An 18790-nucleotide genomic window follows, 5' to 3' on the forward strand; every position below is an offset into this window, starting at 1 on the left:
ACTGAGCATTAATCTCATCTGCAGCCTTTCCAAGGAGTGACAAATTTTGCTCAGTTATACCATGGCTGGTATGACATAGCATAAATGCAGAAATGCATGTAGCATTTAATCACAGCATCACAGAACAAAGACATCTTGCAGCTTAATTTTGCAGAAGACAATTTACAAAGATTCCAAATGGACAACGAACTCCTAGAGCTGTCCTAGGAGTACAGTCACAGAACTCCAAGCTGTCTGCGAGTTTGTTTGGCATCCTAGGCTGGTTGTTGTATTTTTCATCCCATTTATCTGTATGCTTTTGTATGTACAGTATTAAAATGATGATAGAATCATAGAATGGCTTGGGTTGGAAGGGACTTGGAACAAGAACTCTCTTTAACAGTGAGAGAAAAGTTGTTTCTTTAACACACCGAATAGCAACGAACTGGATGACCCAGTGCTGCTCCATCGCTGTTTAGGTGGAGCCACAATCTCCCTGCCAGTAACTTCAGTGGTGCTGGGCTTCCACCCTGTTGTTGCAACTTCCACAGTCAAATTAACGCCAGCATTACATACCCAAAAAAACTGAACAACTCCTTCCCCATCTCCAAAAACAAAACCACCACTCCTTCCCCATACTCCTGCTCTCTGCTTGCCAGAACGAAGCAGCTTCTTCCATCCCAGGCGCTAGCTCACGCCACACTGACCTGATTCCAAAACAACAACATGAGCAGAGAGAAGCAGAAGTCAGATACCTCACGTTAGCCCAGGTCAGTCACACTAAGGGTTACCATTCTAACACAGCACTGTTCAGCTTTACGAGTCTAAACTTCTTTAAAATCTGTTTTCAATGAATAAAGTTCAAGTTCTGTACTTGGCTTAAAATTTTCAGAAACCACAAAATACAAATATAACAGAGCTGCTTCCAAAAAAGTTAGGCAATAAACAGTTGCTTGCAAGATTTATATGTATTGTTATGACTGAAAAATAGCTGGAAATATTTCATTTGGACAGCTTCACCTCCAGCAACCCGTGCACTACAAAGCACTGAAAAGCTATCCCAGGTGAAGAAGTTTTAAGACAGCAAGATCAAAATTATCAAGTCACTTATAAATATTGACTCCTTCTTCTCTAAGCTGAAGTGTCAAGAAATAAATGAGCATAACATTCCAGAAGAAGTGGATGTTCCCAGGGCAGCCTAAGCTACCTGTGATGGGCACATGAGGACACAGCACAGCTCCCTTCCAGCCTTTCCCAAACACCTTTAACTTGTTTGGAACACGCTCCCCAGCCCCAAACATAAAAAAGTTGTGGGGAAACAAAACAAAACACAGCATTTCCCAGGGATGAGTCAGATCCCACTGATCACCAAGCAGGATATTAGTTATTTCCATGAGGGCCAGCATTTTGGCAGTTTTCTGTGCAAGATGCCTGATGGCCAGGAAGCTTGACAGTGTAAAAATATTTTAATTGTATCAATAAGAGATAATTAACTTTGTATTATTGAATTACAGTGTAAATTTTCATCCAAGTCACTGTTTTTCAGTATGCTTTCATAGGCACATGAAGATTTTGTGTTCCGTTCTGAGCTAACAGCTATTAAATAGTCAACCTACCATCATCTAATGCACTGCCAACTGTTCTATAAGGGCTTTTCAGAGAGGGCTCCTAAAAAGAGGATGCAAAATGTTTGAAGATTACACAAAACACTGTTTTCTTCTCAGCAAAGTGCACCGACCAGTTTTTAAATATCAGAACACTGGTGAAAGACAGTCCTTTCATATTGTTTAATTCAATTTTTCCAGTGCTGACTTTGCTGCTGCAGCAGAAGTCACCTTCTTTTAATACAGTATACATTCTCCAAAGGACAGAATTGAAAAGTTAATTATTCTTATTCCAAACAATAGTAATGAGCTTTTCAATGGATACCTCCAGGGGTAAACAGTTGTATAGCTGAACTATTCAAATTCCAGCTACATTAAATTCAGGCTAAAATCCTCGTGTTTAGGTTAATCAGCACCAGACTTTCCACCATCTTTTGTTTGTTCTACAAAGGAACAGCAAAGAATTGGAGCATTTGATATTCTGGTCATCCTGGGCTATTTTCCATTGGTGACTTTGCAAATTCACTCACGTATTTGGAGGACAATTTTGTGAAAGAGCATATCCCAAACCTCACATATAACAAGTTGAGCTCATGAATCAAGTTCAATAACGGGGCAAGACAGCTAGCTTTTTTCCAGGACTATCCGGACAGTTCTCAAGAGATTCAGTTACACACAGCAAAGAACACAACACAGACCCGTTGCCTGGCAGAAAGGAAGAGTGAAATGGAAGATGAACAAGAGCTGGACTTCCAGTCCTATGGAATTCTGCCCTTCACAGCAAGGAGGGCATTAGAAGGTATTGGAAATGGACCGGAGGAATCTTTTACTCCAGAGCTCACCTCCATTTGGGCAACAAATCAAACACAAAAATGCCTTACCCTTCTGGTGTTTTCCACAACTTTCTGATCTGGCTTCCCATAGTTTGGTGGGTTGGCATACGGATCATAGCCCAGTTTTGCTAGCATGGGCGCGATCACCGGCATGTCCTGCAGAACATCAGCAGGGATCTTCCCAACCCACTTGGACAGCGCTTCCACATTGACTGGCTTGATGACTTGGTCAGTAGATCTTTCAACTCTGCAGAGGGAGAAGGAAAGGTTATATTTTGCACTCCAACCAAGACTTGCTTCTTCACTGGCAGTAAGACCTTAATGATTTTTTTTCCCCCCCTTTCCTTCTCTTTCTCAAGATTTCCTGTTTCCACGGGGCTGGTGGGAAGTTTTACTACACAAGGCTAAAATAAGCATCCACACATCCACACATGCTTTCCGACTTAGGCCTTCACAGAGTACTGTGAAATAGCAAGTGAGAAGCACACACACACCTACATACAAAGCTGTTTTCTCACTGAACTACTCCCACATTTGCTGTTTCGTTGTCTTAATTGCTCTTGAAAGTTGCATTCTAAATTAAAACCCATGTGTCATTTATTCTTCCCCTCATATTGTGACTAAACTCTTTATTTTCTTTAATGGGACACACGTAACATTTCCAGAGGCACTTCTGAATATCACACCATCTTCACATGACACTCAAATGAAAGATGCTTCATGAAAAGACCACTGGATCTGACAGAAATAAAGGCTGTCATCATATTTTGTACAATTACTTTAACTGACCGATGGTCAGACAGTTCTTAAAGGAAGCAAGTGAATGATCCTAAGTGTCACACGTACTGTATGCATAAAATAGTTTGTTGCTCATTTAAATCAGCCATCCAAGTTTCATCTTTCATTCTTGCACCCCACTTATTGTTGTGTGAAGCTTTTTGTTTGTTTGTTTCATTTTTTTAAAGGAAGCAATCTGGCACTGCTTTGCTTTCCCACGTTCCTTGCTTCTTTTAGATTAGAAGATGCCAAATCCTCTCACGGGCCAAAAGCACTCAGAGCACACACAGCAATCCGAGGCTCTCAGACTTTGTTCTGAACTCAGAGCACACAAGGATTCGGGATGCCAAGGCTCATCTTTCCTTTAAGGCAGGTTGAGATCAGATCTGTGTATACAGAACGCCCAGAGGAACACTGACATTTGCATTACAAGTAATGCTGTGAGGTGTGCCTGACAAGAATTTAATCTCAAAAAGCTCTGGCACACAGAAAACAAAATTAAAAGCAGCGTACAAAGGATAACAGCACCACCTCATCTGCATGAGACAAAGCAAAAGAATACAAAGATTCAAATTAACACTCCGGCAGCTGATTCTTCAGTTACACAGCAGCATGTGAGAAAACGTTCTGAGAAAAACACTTCTTAAATCTTCCCAACAGTTTGTGAGATGAGGAGCCTGAAGTCAGGCGGCTCCTTCTAAGCCGAGCCCAAAATGTCTTCACCAAAGCTGTGAGTTTGGCCATCTTCAGTAGCAGCACAGAACGGCTTTGGTTGGAAGGGACCTTAAAGATCATCGAGCTCTGACTGCAGCTCGGGCTGACTGCCCCCACACGGCCTGGGCCACCTCCACGGATGGGCACCCACAGCCCCTGCACAAAGTAAGGATGATGCTGGGATAAGCAGGACTGGGTTTGGCCAACAGCTCACTGGAACCCCAAAGCGTAAGTGCTATGCAGCAACTCGGTCCCAAATTAGTACACATATGGATATCTTGTCCTGAAGCAAAAGCACATTTCAAATGTGCACGCTGTCCCCCACTGACATTTCAATCCTTGGTAACAATAAGCTCAGCACAAAGCAATTCCCAGTGGTGACAGACAGACAGGCGGCTGCAGAGCTGCTCCTCGGAGCTCACCCAGAAATACAGCACTGCACATTCAGTCCTCTGCTGAAATCCTTCACTGTCCTGTCACTTCAGATGGGAAGAAATACAGCAGTTACTGGGGAAGACCCTTCAGACCAAAGAACATCAGAGGACAATGGAGGGAAGGGGGGGGGGGCAGGAGGGAGGAAGAAAAACATCACAACAAAACAAAACAAGAAAACACAGCAAGCCTTGGCAGATCTGATTGTGTATGCATGTGGCAAACGCTGCCTGGTCAGGTTCCATGCACAACTGCAGGAACAGGCTGAGTTCTGAGAGCAGCTGGTAACCCCAACCACTTCCACCACTGTCCTCCATTACAATGGAGAAAAGGTATTCACTAAAAATATATTCTGAAGTAATTTTGCCTTGACAGCTATTTTCACAATAAGCCAATAAAAATGCTATTAAAGAGTTGACAGCTCTTTGCATCAGTGGTCACCACAGCTGTTTTCAGTTAGCAGGCAAATGCCAGAGCTATATTAACAATGCTCATTATAGCACGCAGCCCAGCCATAACATTCCTCCAGCAGAACAGCCACGCTGGCAATTACTTCAAACAGGTTCTGCACTACTGCTCATTCCGTGGTGCACATCCTTAACACCTTGCAGCATTCCTCAAGTAAGAAGCAAAAGAAGGAGGGAGGAATAATAAAATAGAAAAGCAGTGAGAGTAGGGCTGGGTCAGCAGAAATCAGAGGTTGCTGAGCAAATACACAGAACGGCCAACAGTCTCCTTGAATCAAGCAGCTAGGGGGAAAACATGAAGTCAGATTCTTAAGTACGAACTGTCCAGTGCCTCACACTGCTATTGAAAGACTATTGCATAAGAGCTGCTGAGCTTGGAGTAAGAGAAAACTGAGACTGTTCACTTCCTGAAGAGTTGTGCAGGTCACCTGGTGGCTGGCTTAGCTAGGGAAGAGAACTAATGTACTTTGAGGCCGTGCACAGCTGCTAATAAAGCACCTCACACTGACCCAGAGCCCCATTCCAACACGCACTGCATATCACAGTTCTGGGTAACAGCATCGCTGCAAGATCTTATTGAGGCACTGCGATTCCTTTCTCGAAGTGCCTGCAAGCAATCCAAGGCAACAAGCACTTGACAAATTTCCAAAACCCTGCAGCAGTTCTAACACCTCCAGCCATCCCACGGGGGGGCCTTTCTGCCCCATGCAACACCTTGCAGGACATGGGGAAACAGCTTAACCCAGCTCTTCCTTTCCCTGCTGTGCTACGAGGCCAGCGCTACTAAAGCAATGTCACACTCAGGTACAGATTGCTTGCTCCTTGTGAAATGCTTCTCCTGCCAGTAAAACTGTAATGTAATTTGAGTGATCTGATTTGAAGGCACCGTTACAGAACAGCTTGAAGTACATGGCAGAGGGCTCCGTGAGAAGGGAAAGTTGCACGTAACAGACAGCTCTGTTCTGAATTTCCTCAGATGATCTCTGAGGGCATCTTCAGCGCTGCTCTTTGAGAAGGCAGGTGGGAGAAAGCTATGGGCAGAGCGCAGAGCGCAGGCCTGGAGTTGGATGCTTCAGCTGAAAGAAGGTGATATTCACACACTGCAGCATGGAGCAGTCCCAGATAAACCTCAAAGGAAACTCTATGCTGCAGGAGAACAACGCAGAATTGAACCTGAGCCTGGAACTCAGCACCTGAGGCCATAAGGAATTTGGCTGCAACTGAGAATGTGCCAAATGCAACCTGATAGAGGGAAAACGCTGCGAGGTGTATTTTGTTCAGCTGTCAAAATCTGATAAGCCGTGGCACAGCCCTTGAAGCTCACCGTAAATTGTGTGGGAAGGATCCTTCTGCAAAGCAGCTCCAGGGCAGCGAGGAGATGGGGATGTCAATGGGGTACAACTGCTGCAAAGAAATCAGACTGGGGAACCTCGTGCTTCCCTGACCCAACTTCAATCAGCATCATTTAATGACATGAAACAGACGTGCAAGTTACAGAATTTCATAGGCACTGTTTGTTCTACAGCCCTCTAAAGACTGAGTCACTAAAATCATTATCAAATTATAAAGGTCTCCTGCAACTGGAAACCAAATCTCGCCATGTATTTCAAGGGTATTTGATTAGATAGAAACACCACAGACATAACATGAACGTCCCCTCTTTCCCCTACTGCCAAAACCTCCTGAAATAACAAATCATTTCCATGCATCACCTTGCAAGAAATAGCAAAACCATCCAATTCCATCAACAAACTCAACTGAGGGTCCCAAAGAAAAGAATGCTTTGAGACCAATTGATGATTGGACAAGATGACCACACAGGTCTTCTCTATTAACAATTCTACAGCTCCATTCAGTGGGCACGGTGGTGATGAGCTGATGGTTGGACTGGACACTCAGTGGTGTTTTCCAACCTTCATGAAGCAATGACCCTATGATTCTAAGTATGAAATTTCAAAGTTTGAATTGGGAACATTCCCAAAGTCACGTTTTACTTTCAGCACTACATTCTCCTAACTTTTAGGGACGTGAACAAATATTCTCAACTCCTCACATCCCATTCCACCAGATCCAGCAAGAAATACTACTTGAAACCGTGTGAACTCCGTAAGGCTACTGAGTTTTATAGTCTAGAGGCCCATTAATTTTTACAAACCCTGATCTGTGAGCTGTAAAGCAGCAAAAATTTACTAGAAAAAGGCCTTCTGCACGGCTATTTTTACAGGACACTTAACAGAACTTGGCAACTCCTATTTATGGCAGTAAAAGACAGCCTGCTCCCCCCTCAGCCACCACTGTGAAGCAGTAACACAATACAGATAGCAGAAGAGTGCAGGCACAGATACAGCCTGCAGAGACATACAGCAGCACTCTGCTCCGCGTTAACACCATCTGAAGGCTTCCATCTGCTAACAAATAAGACTGCAAAAAAAAAAAAACAACAAACAAACAAACCACAATATGGTTGGGATGCCTTCTTGATAGCAGCATCCAAATTTATCACTGCTTTCAATCATAACCCCCTACAATGTATTAAAAACCTCACACAACAAGAGCAGACACTTCCCTGTGTAAAGAAAAAACCGGCTTCCCACTTTTCTCTCTCAAAACTTCAGCTTTAGCTGAAATCCCAGCCCATGCTGCTGAGCACGGTGCCTCTGCTCCTCCAATGCACTTGGTCAGTGCTGAACAGTAAAAAGCAGAAGTCAGGGGATTTAACTGTGCAGGTCTTGCTGGAAAACGGCTCTTTAATCAACACTTTAGAACTGTAAGTGACCTGCGATCTGTCAGATCGATCCGCAACAGCAAAGAGAGAGAAAAAGCCAAAAATGCAAAAAAAAAAAAAAAAAGAAAAGAAAAGAAAAAACAAACCAACAACCAAAAAAACTCCTTCTAAATACTGAAGTTTTATAAGCACAGCTGGATTTCTGTTCCTGAAAGCAGTTAGGTCAGACACACAGATGGTGACAGACTACTAAGATTTGCCTCCAACGAGGTTAATTTTATTCAGTGCTTGTCCTCAGAGGAGCGCAGGCCAACAGAAGCGCATGCCAATTCTGCTTTCTATTTTGTTGGAACAATTTCTCAAGTTTCCTGGAAGAGTACGTCCTTGGCAAATGCACCTCAAAGGCCATTCCTGCATTGACAACAATAATTAAGCTCCTGAAATCACATGGGCGATCTCGCTGGGACTAACAATGCCAGTCTAGACAGAAACGGCCTAAGTTCATTTTGGGGCAAAGGGAAAAGCAAAGCTCTGCTGGGGGAAAGGCTGGTGCTCGATGTCCAAATTCAAGTTAGACTGACCTTCAAGTATGAGCTAGTTCACTGGCTCCACACATATATGCTAGAGGGACAACTGCTCAGACTTCACCCAAGACTACAAAGCAACAATTGACAGCCATTCCTATTTGGCATACAATCTGCACCACAGATCAGCTTCCCAAGATATCACTAGCTACTGAAGAACTGAGTTATGACTGGTCTTTCACATGCAAAAGGCCCTTATTTTATCTTTCAGAGCAATAACAGACAAGAGAGGAACGCTCATACTCACTTGGAAAGAGAAACACCCCCGGCTTTTCCAATCATTTCTTCGTGGTGCAGCACTGCTTGGTTCCACGGGATGCGGAGGAACTTTAAGAGAGTTCTCATCCATCTTTCAGGATGCAATACAAGCTGTTCATAATGTACCAGCATACATCTTTCAAAGCCAACCTCCATACACTGGTTATACATAGTTTCTATAGCACGATTCCACTTGGTCAAACAGTCTCTGTAGCTGTTGAGGTCAAACCCAGCTATTGTGACTTTTCGAGATATCATGGAATGTACAGATGCTCGACCATCCCGTACCATTAGAAGAAATTTGGCATTGGGGAAAATTCTAGCAAGATAAGTTAAGGATTTTAGAGCAAAAGGGTCTTTGTTACACAAATAAGGCGCAGGCTCCCCATGTTTCACGATGATTTCCAATAAAAACGCTTGCATGGCTGAGTCCAGGACCTCATCTGTGACTCCAGCTTCATCCAGCCGGATCTTCTCTTTGCTTGACCTGGCCCACATCTGCTTCACTGCCAGAATTCGTGGGATTACCCTCGTCTCCTCTCCACATCGAATATCCGGATGAGCGTCAAGCATGGCACGCATTAACGTGGTGCCACTTCGAGGTACTCCTCCAATAAATATTAAAGGCATGTCTTTGTTGTAAGCAAAGGTTTTATTGGGGTTCCCATTAGAGGCAGTTCTCACTGTGCTTCTCAGGCCCTCCAGCCGCGCCGGCTGGCTGCGCTCCTCTATGCGGTGGTGGCACTCCATGGCGTGTTGGCCCAAGTAGAACACTGTCACTGAGCTGATCACCAGGCACGCCAACAGCAAGTTCTGCTTGAGCTTTCCAACCATTTTGATCAAGAATGTCGCTTCAAAATTAAGAGACCTTCTATTGCAGATTACTTTCTAGTTCACGTGCCATGGAGATCCTGATCCAAAGTAAGTTAGGGTCTGGTGAGAGGGGAAAAAAAAAGAACTTAATTAACAGCTACAGCAATACACCAGCACCACAATTATCTGATGGCATTCGATACAATTAGTGTCTCCTGATGTTGCATCAAGACTACTAAATGCAACATCTAAAAAACAAAGAGCCAATAATGGAAAGTCCTCTTGTCCACCATGGCAGCAAAACAGCCCGTAACACTTACAATCACAAATCTTGTTATTTACACAGAAGTTCTCTGGCATAGTCCAGCACTGTATTTGAAAGAATTCCAGCACTGGATAACTTCTGTTACACTCTGCAGTCAAAGACATCATTTGTATGGGACTTTAGAATAGGGAAAAGCAACCATTAAGGCACCTTTGTTCACTAAGTGAGGAGCTTGACATGCTCCACTTCCCTCAGAGAACACAAGATGACAGCAAAAGATGTTTCACAGCAATGTAACAACATTTGACTGTGAGATTCTCCAGGTTTTGATCATGGGCTTAAAGCAACAAAGAGAAATAGTTCCCAATAAGTAGAGGACAAATCCATTTTCATTTCAAGGGGAGCTTTGGTGAAAGAAGTGGACAGTCAAAATGAATTAAGCAAAACCCAACACTGAAGTTGACCAGGATCAAAACTAAGATCAGCCTTCAATAGCCGAAATACTGAAAAACTGAATAAATTAGAGAGAAAAATCAGCCCTGTTCTCAACTAGAATAGCAGCAGAAGAGGTAAAGCCTTGTATAATTTCAATGAAGCGTTCCCAGAACAAAGTATATACTGCATCCTACCTTCAAACAGGAACTGTGCTCCTTTCAAGCAATGCTGTCAGCTTGCACTTTTAGTTTCTCCTACATCACCTAAACAGATCTGCATTCTTGCTGGGCATGGAGGGGCTGGGAGATGGACCTGATGATCTTAGAGGTCTCTTCCAACCTCACTGATCCCATGACAGCCAGCACCCTCCCCCATCCAAAACATAACACTTGCAAGCTAAGAATGTGAATGTATGGCATTTTACACAGAGGTTTATGGCAAGTGCTCCCATGACAAATCAAAAGGCAATGGCCAATGCCAGTAAGACGGCTACGCTCCATAAAGCATCCTGGCAGCCACATCCATGGGTTTATAGTTACAGTCAACCCACGTTTATAGTATGGAATGGAAATACGTGCTGTAAAAAAAATGTTTAACTGTTACATCATAGCAGGACCTCCCTTCTGGTTCTACAATATCACACATAAATCATCCAGGCGGTTTTAAACCCTTACAACTATCACAAAACTATGGAAAAAAGGCAAATCAAGGGTAACCTCTCGTCTCTCTCCTGAGGTGCCAACAAAGTCCTACACTAAATCCATTCCACTCTATGAATTAAGCAGCTGCCATTACCTGGTGACAGAGCGTATCAGCGCAGTTCAAAGTGAACTGAGCTACAGCAAAAGTTCTGCTTCCCTCCTGTAAGTTATTTTCACGTAGCTATGGTACTATCTTCTACAATGACAGGATAATTCAGTGCCCAAAAACAAATGAGATGTGCTGAAACGCAAGGCTTTGCACACCTATTACTAAATATGTATGACTCTTTTTTAGATCAGCAGTGATGAGAGGATGGTGCCTGAAGCTCCAAAACACCCAAAATCGAAACAAGGTTTTTCACAAGCATCATTTTCTATTTTGGCTCCTTCAAACTGCACCATTTACAGTACAAGTGAGAACCAAAGACCTAATTAGATCACTTAAGCAACGTACATGAGTCTGAACAAAAGCTTTAGATAGAAACAAAAGGTTTAAAATCTGTTGCTGAATTCCAACGCAGACACATGCAGGAAGGATGGAGAACAAGCCATGACTTACAGTGGGTACCAATGCTTATATCCAACGTGGATGGGACAGAACTGCTGCCTCAGCTCCCAGCTGCCTTCATCTGCTCACATTGACCTCAACCCTGAACACTTACCTTTTCCATCCCTATTAGTTATTGTACAGACAGCTCCCTTACCTGTGTTCTGCCATCCAACCGTGCTGTGTTTATGGAGACATGAACTAGCCTGAAAACCTACTCTTGCTCTCCGAATTCAAATGAAATTAGCCCTCTAATTGCTACTTTAAACATGAGCTCGCTTTTCAGAGCTGAAACAACTCACTGAGCAGCATGAATCACAGATGCTTTTCATTGTGAGGAGCTCCAAGCGCTGCCGTACTGCCAACATTTGGATGCTGGCTGCCTCAATGCTTCTCCATCCCCATCAGCAGCAACCCTCAACGTCCAACCCCAACCACCCCACCTCAAGGCCACATCTCCATGATTCCGGAACACCTCCAATGATGGTGACTCCCCTCCCTGTGCAGCTGTGCCACCGCAGCACTGCTCTTTGGAGAAGAAATTGTTCCTCATTTCCAACCTGAATTTCCTCTGATGAAACCCACAGCCACCACCTCTTACCCTACAAAGCCTCATTATGCTTCACCTGCTGCTCCCTGCTGAAGAGGTGGCTTAACTCTACCTTAAATACATGGATATAAACAGAAGTACCAATACACACAGTTCAATCCACAGCACCGAAAAGCAAAACGTCTCTCCTAAGCAAACTCAGTACGCACACAATTTTCACTTAGGAAACTGTTCCACTTAAGCCAGCAAACAACACCCAAAATCTCTTTAAATGCTTTAAGAAACAGAGAAGATTTAGTTAAAAACGCTCAGAAAAGAGCTAATGCAACAGAAGGACACTTTGCTGCAGAGCACACAAGATACGCCAAACATTTACACCAATCCTGATGTTATTTGGTTTGAGTGCATTCCATAAAACTCATTTCCTCAACCATAACCCCCTAAAACAAAACACTGAACCAAAGAACTCCTTCACCTTCCAAACTACAAACAAACAGGCAAACAACCAACCGTCCCCCTGAGAGTGAAGAAGTTCATAGCATCACCGAATGCCCAAAGTTAGGTGGACCCATGAGGACAACTGAGTCCAACTCCAAGTTCAGCAGCTGATCTCTGCAGGAAACAGATCACTGCAGCCATTGGTATTGAAACAACAGAACCAAGCTGAAGAACAAGCAGCAGCAGGGCCGAACAAGTGACCAAAGGCTCAAACACTCCGTCCCTGGGGATTGAGGGATGAGTCACCCTCAGCAGCAAATGCTGTGAGCACCACGGTTTGCCAGTTGGTTTCCTAAATTACCATTGACTGCTCACAAAAGCAGCAATAAAAAAATCCACGTGACACACACAGACATGTGAGAAAACAACCACCAACCAACCGCAAACAGCTTCAATCGATGCAGTAAATGTTGGTGAGCTCAGTGATGCCAAAGGTTGAAAGAGCATAAGCAGACAGAGCTTTGCTGCCCTATGACCTCCCATGCTGCTGTCTACATGAAAGCAGTGCTTGGAGCATGCAACTGCCATGACACATAGCAAGACCAAGGTCTTGTGCATCAGGAAACCAACAGAGGAGCTGACGAAACAGCACTGCTCAGCAAACCAACGTGCTCTGCAAGCCAGCAAACTCCCTCCTGGGCCCCAAGATACACATAAAGCTCTTCAAGATAAGTGTGACAGGTGGAAGTGACTGCCCTAACAGCAGCTCACAAATCAACAGACCCCACCTTCAGCCTTCCATGAGTGAGCGCTCTGGATCACATCAAGGCCAACCTGGAGGAGAGCTACAAGTCAATAACGCTCTGTTAGCAGTATCAGCTGACAGCGTTTTACAGTCACAGCAAGGCAGTCCGCTGTCCCTTGTAGCACAGAAGTTGAGCTTTGAAAAACAGTGGGCTCTTTACTCCACTAAAGGTACAGCTCACTCTTCATCAAAATAATAAAATGACCAAAAACCAACAACAGAAACACCGCAACATGAGCTGCAGATCAATCAGCAGGTCGTGAATGACAGATAAAAACAAACTCCCAGCAAATATAGTTATAACAAAAACACAGAGATGGGATCCACGCCTTGCAGTACATGAAAGCACAGCTAAGCAGCACTGCATGCAAACTGGATTCACTTCCAGAAAAGTCAGACCTATGAGTCAGCCACAAGATGTTAGCAAAGCAGAATGACCGCTTTGTTTCCTCACTCTGCACACTGCAGTTCTCCCCCCCCAACCCTGGCCTGTGCACACAGTGGGTTAAGACCTATTCTCCTAAAGTTCATCTAAAAAGCTGAAGGTTTCTGTACAGAAAAGAAGCAAGTCATTCATTTGTATCTAAAGGTTGAACAGCCTGGGGTTTGTTTAAAATTCCTTATCAGGGGAATAAAAGAACACCCATTACGCCCCAGAAGCAGCTCCCATGAGCTCTACAGGTCAGACTCTCATTACAGAAACTGGAAAGTCCAGTGACCATCAGCTGATGGCTGCCATCCAACCAAGCAGCTTTTTCCAATGCTAAATCAATGGGGCAACACCACTTGCATCACCCACCTCAAAGAAACCCACAGACACAAAGCAGTTTTCGGTGAGAAGTTTGTCCTTGGCTTCTGCCTCCCAAGCTTCTGGCTCACGTTCTGCCAGCCAGGCCTCCCTCTACACAGTGCTTGGTTTCGGTGGGATGTACACCAACATCAGACTGGAGAAGAACCCACTGTGAAGGAAGACCCTGCTCAGCCCTGTGCCCGCATTTTCTGCTGCTCAGCTTAGCTTCCACGCTTCTGCTCGACCTCCAAAACAAGGTAAGCAAAGACAGCGAGAGATGCAACAGGCTCTGCTTTACTCATGCAGCTAACTGGATCACCTCAGCACTGTTGCACAGAGGGAGCTCCAAGCAGTTCCTGCTGAGCCCTCTGAAGGCCACTGTTGCTCAAAAAAGCAGAAATGTATCCACATGAGCTTCCCCGAATGCAGCAAGCAGAGCTGGCTGGCTCTGCAGCTGGACTTCAGCCACTCATCTTCCAGCCCAGCTCCAGGCCACACACTGCACACACAGCACCCAGCTGCAAAAAGCTTTTGGGTGTTCTTGTACAAAGGAGTGCCCTCCTGCTGCCCTGAGCTCTGCAGCAACGAGACACCATCAACATGACCCCACATACAGGTCCAAAAAAATACCACTAATACTAATGCTAGAGAACTGGGTTCACCATTTCTGAACGCATTTTCCCCTCAGGCATTACACTCAAAAAATATATATTGAAATGGTGGCTGAATGTTGTTAGGATCCTCTTCAAAACAACACAGTATGTTAGATACATACTTAGAAAACACTGCACACATCATACAGTCCCCATGAAAAGTTCTGTTTTAAGCTCACCAAGTGGTTCTGCAATTCTATGAAATGCAATGGCGGTCTTTCAGGGTTTCTAAATGAAAGCTGAAGACAAATTGCACACAAATCCCATCAGAGCTGTCCTTCAACACGTGGGTTTGTTGCTGGTTGCTCACGTTTGCTCGCCACAAAGAAGATTGCATAGGAAAGCTGGCAGTTACATGATAATGGTATAGCACAACTCTGAGGAACACAACCGAAATATTCACATCACACCACCAACAGAAGGCATCCAGACAGCCGCAGGCTCAGTCAGAAGGCTGTTCTAAGAGTCAATTAGGTCTCCTGGAAGCATTTTTATGCCTTCAAAATGCTGTTTGCACAGTCATCTCAATGATGTCCCCCAAGGCCAGATGCCACGTGCTGCTGTTAGTGGACTCGATGATCTTGGTGGACTTTTCCACCCATAATGACTCTACCAGCCATGTAGCAGCATCACTCAAAAGCACAGCGCGCTGCTAACGAGCAGGGAAAACACCCAGCAAAACCAGAAATAAAACTCAAGATCTTAACATTCAGTGCTTCATCTTCAATCTCGTAAAGCCATCCCAGCTCCCAGCCCTGCAGCTGCTCTCCCTGCATCAGCTATAGAGTGAAAAAACACACCGATAAAACAGTGCGAGTTAATTTTAATTCACGTCCACGAAGAAAGGAGCTGTGATGCAAAACAGCCACAGGGCTGGCAGATGGAACAGCAGAGTCGGAGGACAGTGCTGTACGGAAACACAGACGTGTGAGCAACGCTCCTGCAGGGACAGCCGTAAGGCAACGTTCACACTGCATTCCCCGAATCCGCGTTTTTTTTCTGTTTGCAATCTCAGCCTCTGAGGAGCAGAAAAGCCGAGTTCACCTCCACGGACACCGACCTGGAAGCTCCACGTGTGGAAGCAGCGCGCAGCCAGGCTGCAACCAAAGCATTCGGCTCCTATCGCTGCGTCCGCATCAGAGCTTCCTCCGGATGCGGCTCCACGCTTTTCATAGCGGCACAGAACCGTTCGGGTTGGAAAAGACCTCTCAGCTCCCCGGGTCCAATCCCAGCCCTCAGAGCCCGCAGCCCGCGGCTCCGGGACACCTGCAAGGACGCTGCCCCCGCTCCACGTGCAGCCGTGCCGCTGCAGCTCCGCTCTTCGGAGATAAAACCGTTCCCAACCGGACCGAAAGCGGCGGAGCGGCGCAGGGCACGGAAAGGCGAAAGAACGGCGGAACAAAAGGAGCCGCGCGGGCGGGAAGCGGAGCCGGCGGATGCTTTGGATTGAAGGAGAGTAAGAAATAATAGCAGTAAAAGGAGGCAAAGCAGAACGCGGCGCTCCGGCAGCAGCCGCGTGCTCCGCTCGCACGGACGCGCTCAGCGCGGAGGTTCCGTTCCGTGACGCGCTGAGGTGGCACCGACCGAGCCTCGAACCCGCGCCCTCGGAGCCGCCCCGCGGACTCACCTGCGCCGCCGCCGCCGCCGGGCCCGGGCCGTTTGTGCGCAGCAGCAGCAGCAGTGCGGCCGCCCCGCCGCGGCGGGCCGCCCCGGGCAGCATGGCGCTGGGAGCCGCACCGGCAGCGGCCCCCGCCGCACCGCGCCGCCCACTGCCCCCGGCCCCGCGCTGCCATGGAGATCAAGAGCGCGTCCCGATTGGTCGCCGGCTTCGATGTGTCGCGGAACGTCATTGGACGGAGGGTGGAGATTGACGGGTGGAGGGCGGGGCGATGCTTTTAACCCCTTCGGGTTCGGGGAACACCCGCAGCGCGCAGCTGGGGCGGGCGGAGCACATCTGGGAGAGAGCGGCCGCCTCTGGCCAGCTGTGCCAGGCGGCTGTGGGGGCTGGGAGCAGCTGGGCTCCGTCATCGCCTGCCTCCCCCACCCCAGGGGCACTGCTGTGCACATCTGGTGTGGCCGCACATCTGGCACATCCGGCACACCTGCACATCCCTGCTCGCCACCTCCCCATGGCCCACATCCTCCTGCAGCACTGCTGTCCTGGCAGTTTTGCTGGGAGGAATGAGAGGGAATGGAGTCTGCACGCTCTGTGCTCAAACCCCACAGATGCACAGCGATTTCCATGAAAAATAGCTGAGCATCTGGGCCTTCTAAGGAGCCTTCTAAGGACAGAGCTGCCTGCTGAATGCTGCCTGCTTCTTATATGTCAGAAATCAGCCATATAGGTGCAAACATTCTAAATGCATTGCCCATCACGCACTGCAGAGAGCCCCAAAATTTGTTCCCAAAAAGTGGGGCTCATTGCCCATCTCCAACGGGGACAAAACAGGCAACCAGTGGGGCTTTGTCACCTCCGAGCATCCCTGAAGCTTCCAGCTGTGAAAATCCCTCCAGGTGCCAAAATCCCTCTCCTGTTTCTCTCCGCAGGTGATAAAGGCCGTGTGCTGCCCACTGTGTCTGGACAGATGATTTATGGCTGAAACACTGCGTCCCATTTCCACTAAGACTGCCTCGATCCATAAAGCAGTGCTTTTTAGATCGCTTTATTGGTTGGGTTTTATGGCTTCAGATCGCTTTATTGATGTTGGTTTGTTTTTTTTCTCGTTCATGGCTTTAAGCTGTGACTCACTCGGATCCATTTGCAGGCTGCAGTCTGCAGCCCCCACACAGTGCCCAGGGAACAAATACGGAAAGGAAGATCAGGAGCTGCACATGGCTACAGCACCAGCACTGCTGCCCTGAGCCATGGGCTGGGATCTGCCTCAGGAACATGGCAGTGCTTTGCTTCCCTCCCTTCACATCCAGCACAATGCTTCTTTTTGACAGATTAAATCCACTCCAAAAAACATCCCTGAATTCAACACGAGCACAATGGTTAAAAGCAAGAAGTGTGTTCCTGATACCTTGGCACTCACTCGGTGTTCTACTCCAATCCCACCTTCCTATTGCTAAGAATGCAAAGAATTTCCCTCTCTGCACAGCTCGTTCCCTGCTCTGGAGCTGCACTCACTGCCTTTGCTGTGTCCTGGCAGCACTGCAGATGTTTTTCTATTTCCTCGAATGCCTCCACAGCAGTTGCACAACAGGACTGTGGGCTCTCAGCTTCCCATGCCCTATAAAAGGCCTTTCTGATCCTAAAGGAAGCACAAGGGAAGGAGTGGGATGCAGCCCTGCCCGGCATCCCTCCTGTCTGGTGCACAGATGGAGCTGAGCTGCTCTTACAAATTGCAACAGGTTTCACTCTGCGTAGGTAGAAAGGATTTGGCAGCTGGCTGTCAAAGCTGGGAGCACTGGACCGGTGCCTTGACTGGGGACTCAGAAATGATATTTCCCCACATCCCACCACCCCGACCCAGCACACAGTGGGATGGATCCCCAGCTGTGAGCATCACTCCAGTCGCATTGCAGCCCGTTGCTGGAATTTGGGGCACAGATGTCTGCCTCTCCCTGCAGCTCAGCACAGAGCCTTCATCAACCCTTCAGGATGATGGTTGGCTCCATCATCCCACCCCTCATCCCATCCCTCATCACATTTCTGCATGTGACAACCAACAGCCGACCTTCCCGCTGCCTGCAGAAGCCATTGTGCTGTATTCATTTCATAGCAAGATTTGTTCCCCAGCTGTGAGAGCACAGGAGCTGCAGCATCCTCGGGGCTCCCGGTGGGTACCAGCCCTCCCTCCCCCCTCCACCACACACCACAGGCACAGTTTTTCCACTCAGAGCAGGAGCTGAGCTCTCCTCTCTCACATTTCTGGGCACCTTCCCGTGCTCCTGGCTCACAGAAAGCTGTCGATGTGGCACGAGGATGTGTGCAGGCTGAGCACTCGGGAACAGCTGAGAGCAAAGCAGAGCCCAGCTCCCTCCTCCCTTCTGGGTTTCCTCTGAAATAAAATAAGAAATAAAGTCCAATATTGCAGGGAGCCTGGCTGCAAGCAGCACACGGAGCTCTGCTGCACAGGGATGCTTGGCACATCTCGTGGCACTGACCCAGGAAATAAATCTCTGCAGGGCACTCAGCACTCTCCGTGCAATGGGGCAGAGCTGTTTGCTGGGGAATTGACTCCTGTTTAATGGCAGGAGGTGCTCAGAGGTTTGCAAAGCAGAGCCCTACACCGTGTGTTGCAGCCATGAATTATCTGCTGGAGCACTTGAGATGTCAGCGAGACAGCAATGATCTCATCTGTGTCTGGAGAGCGGTGCGAGGAGGTGCAGGAGAGGCTCCCAACCATCCTAAAACAAAATACAAACAACCCCCAAATTCCAAATCCTGCTGCCAAAGTGCTGCTCATGTCAGGCT

General features: G+C 46.9%; 1 protein-coding gene across 7 annotated transcripts in view; it reads right to left on the bottom strand.

Annotated features, from left to right (window-relative positions):
- The window catches only part of TPST1 (tyrosylprotein sulfotransferase 1), a 32732-nt gene that overhangs the window by 8138 nt on the left and 5804 nt on the right, over nucleotides 1-18790 (bottom strand). For 4 of the 7 annotated variants that reach the window (XM_042830244.1, XM_042830241.1, XM_042830240.1 and 1 more), the window contains exons 2-3: nucleotides 8363-9306; nucleotides 2465-2663 (exon numbers count right to left, since the gene is read on the bottom strand). In XM_042830244.1, the coding sequence (XP_042686178.1) occupies nucleotides 2465-2663; nucleotides 8363-9207 (1044 nt within the window). In that variant the 5' untranslated portion in view covers nucleotides 9208-9306. Of the gene's footprint in view, nucleotides 1-2464; nucleotides 2664-8362; nucleotides 9307-12194; nucleotides 12326-15430; nucleotides 15530-15997; nucleotides 16038-18790 lie in introns of those variants that run through there. The other 3 variants (XM_042830242.1, XM_042830243.1, XM_042830245.1) reach the window with 3 other exon arrangements.

Source organism: Centrocercus urophasianus, unplaced genomic scaffold (genome assembly GCF_019232065.1).
Source record: "Centrocercus urophasianus isolate 14NV4802_14NV808 unplaced genomic scaffold, USGS_Curo_1.0 seq_33, whole genome shotgun sequence".
NCBI lineage: Eukaryota > Metazoa > Chordata > Aves > Galliformes > Phasianidae > Centrocercus > Centrocercus urophasianus.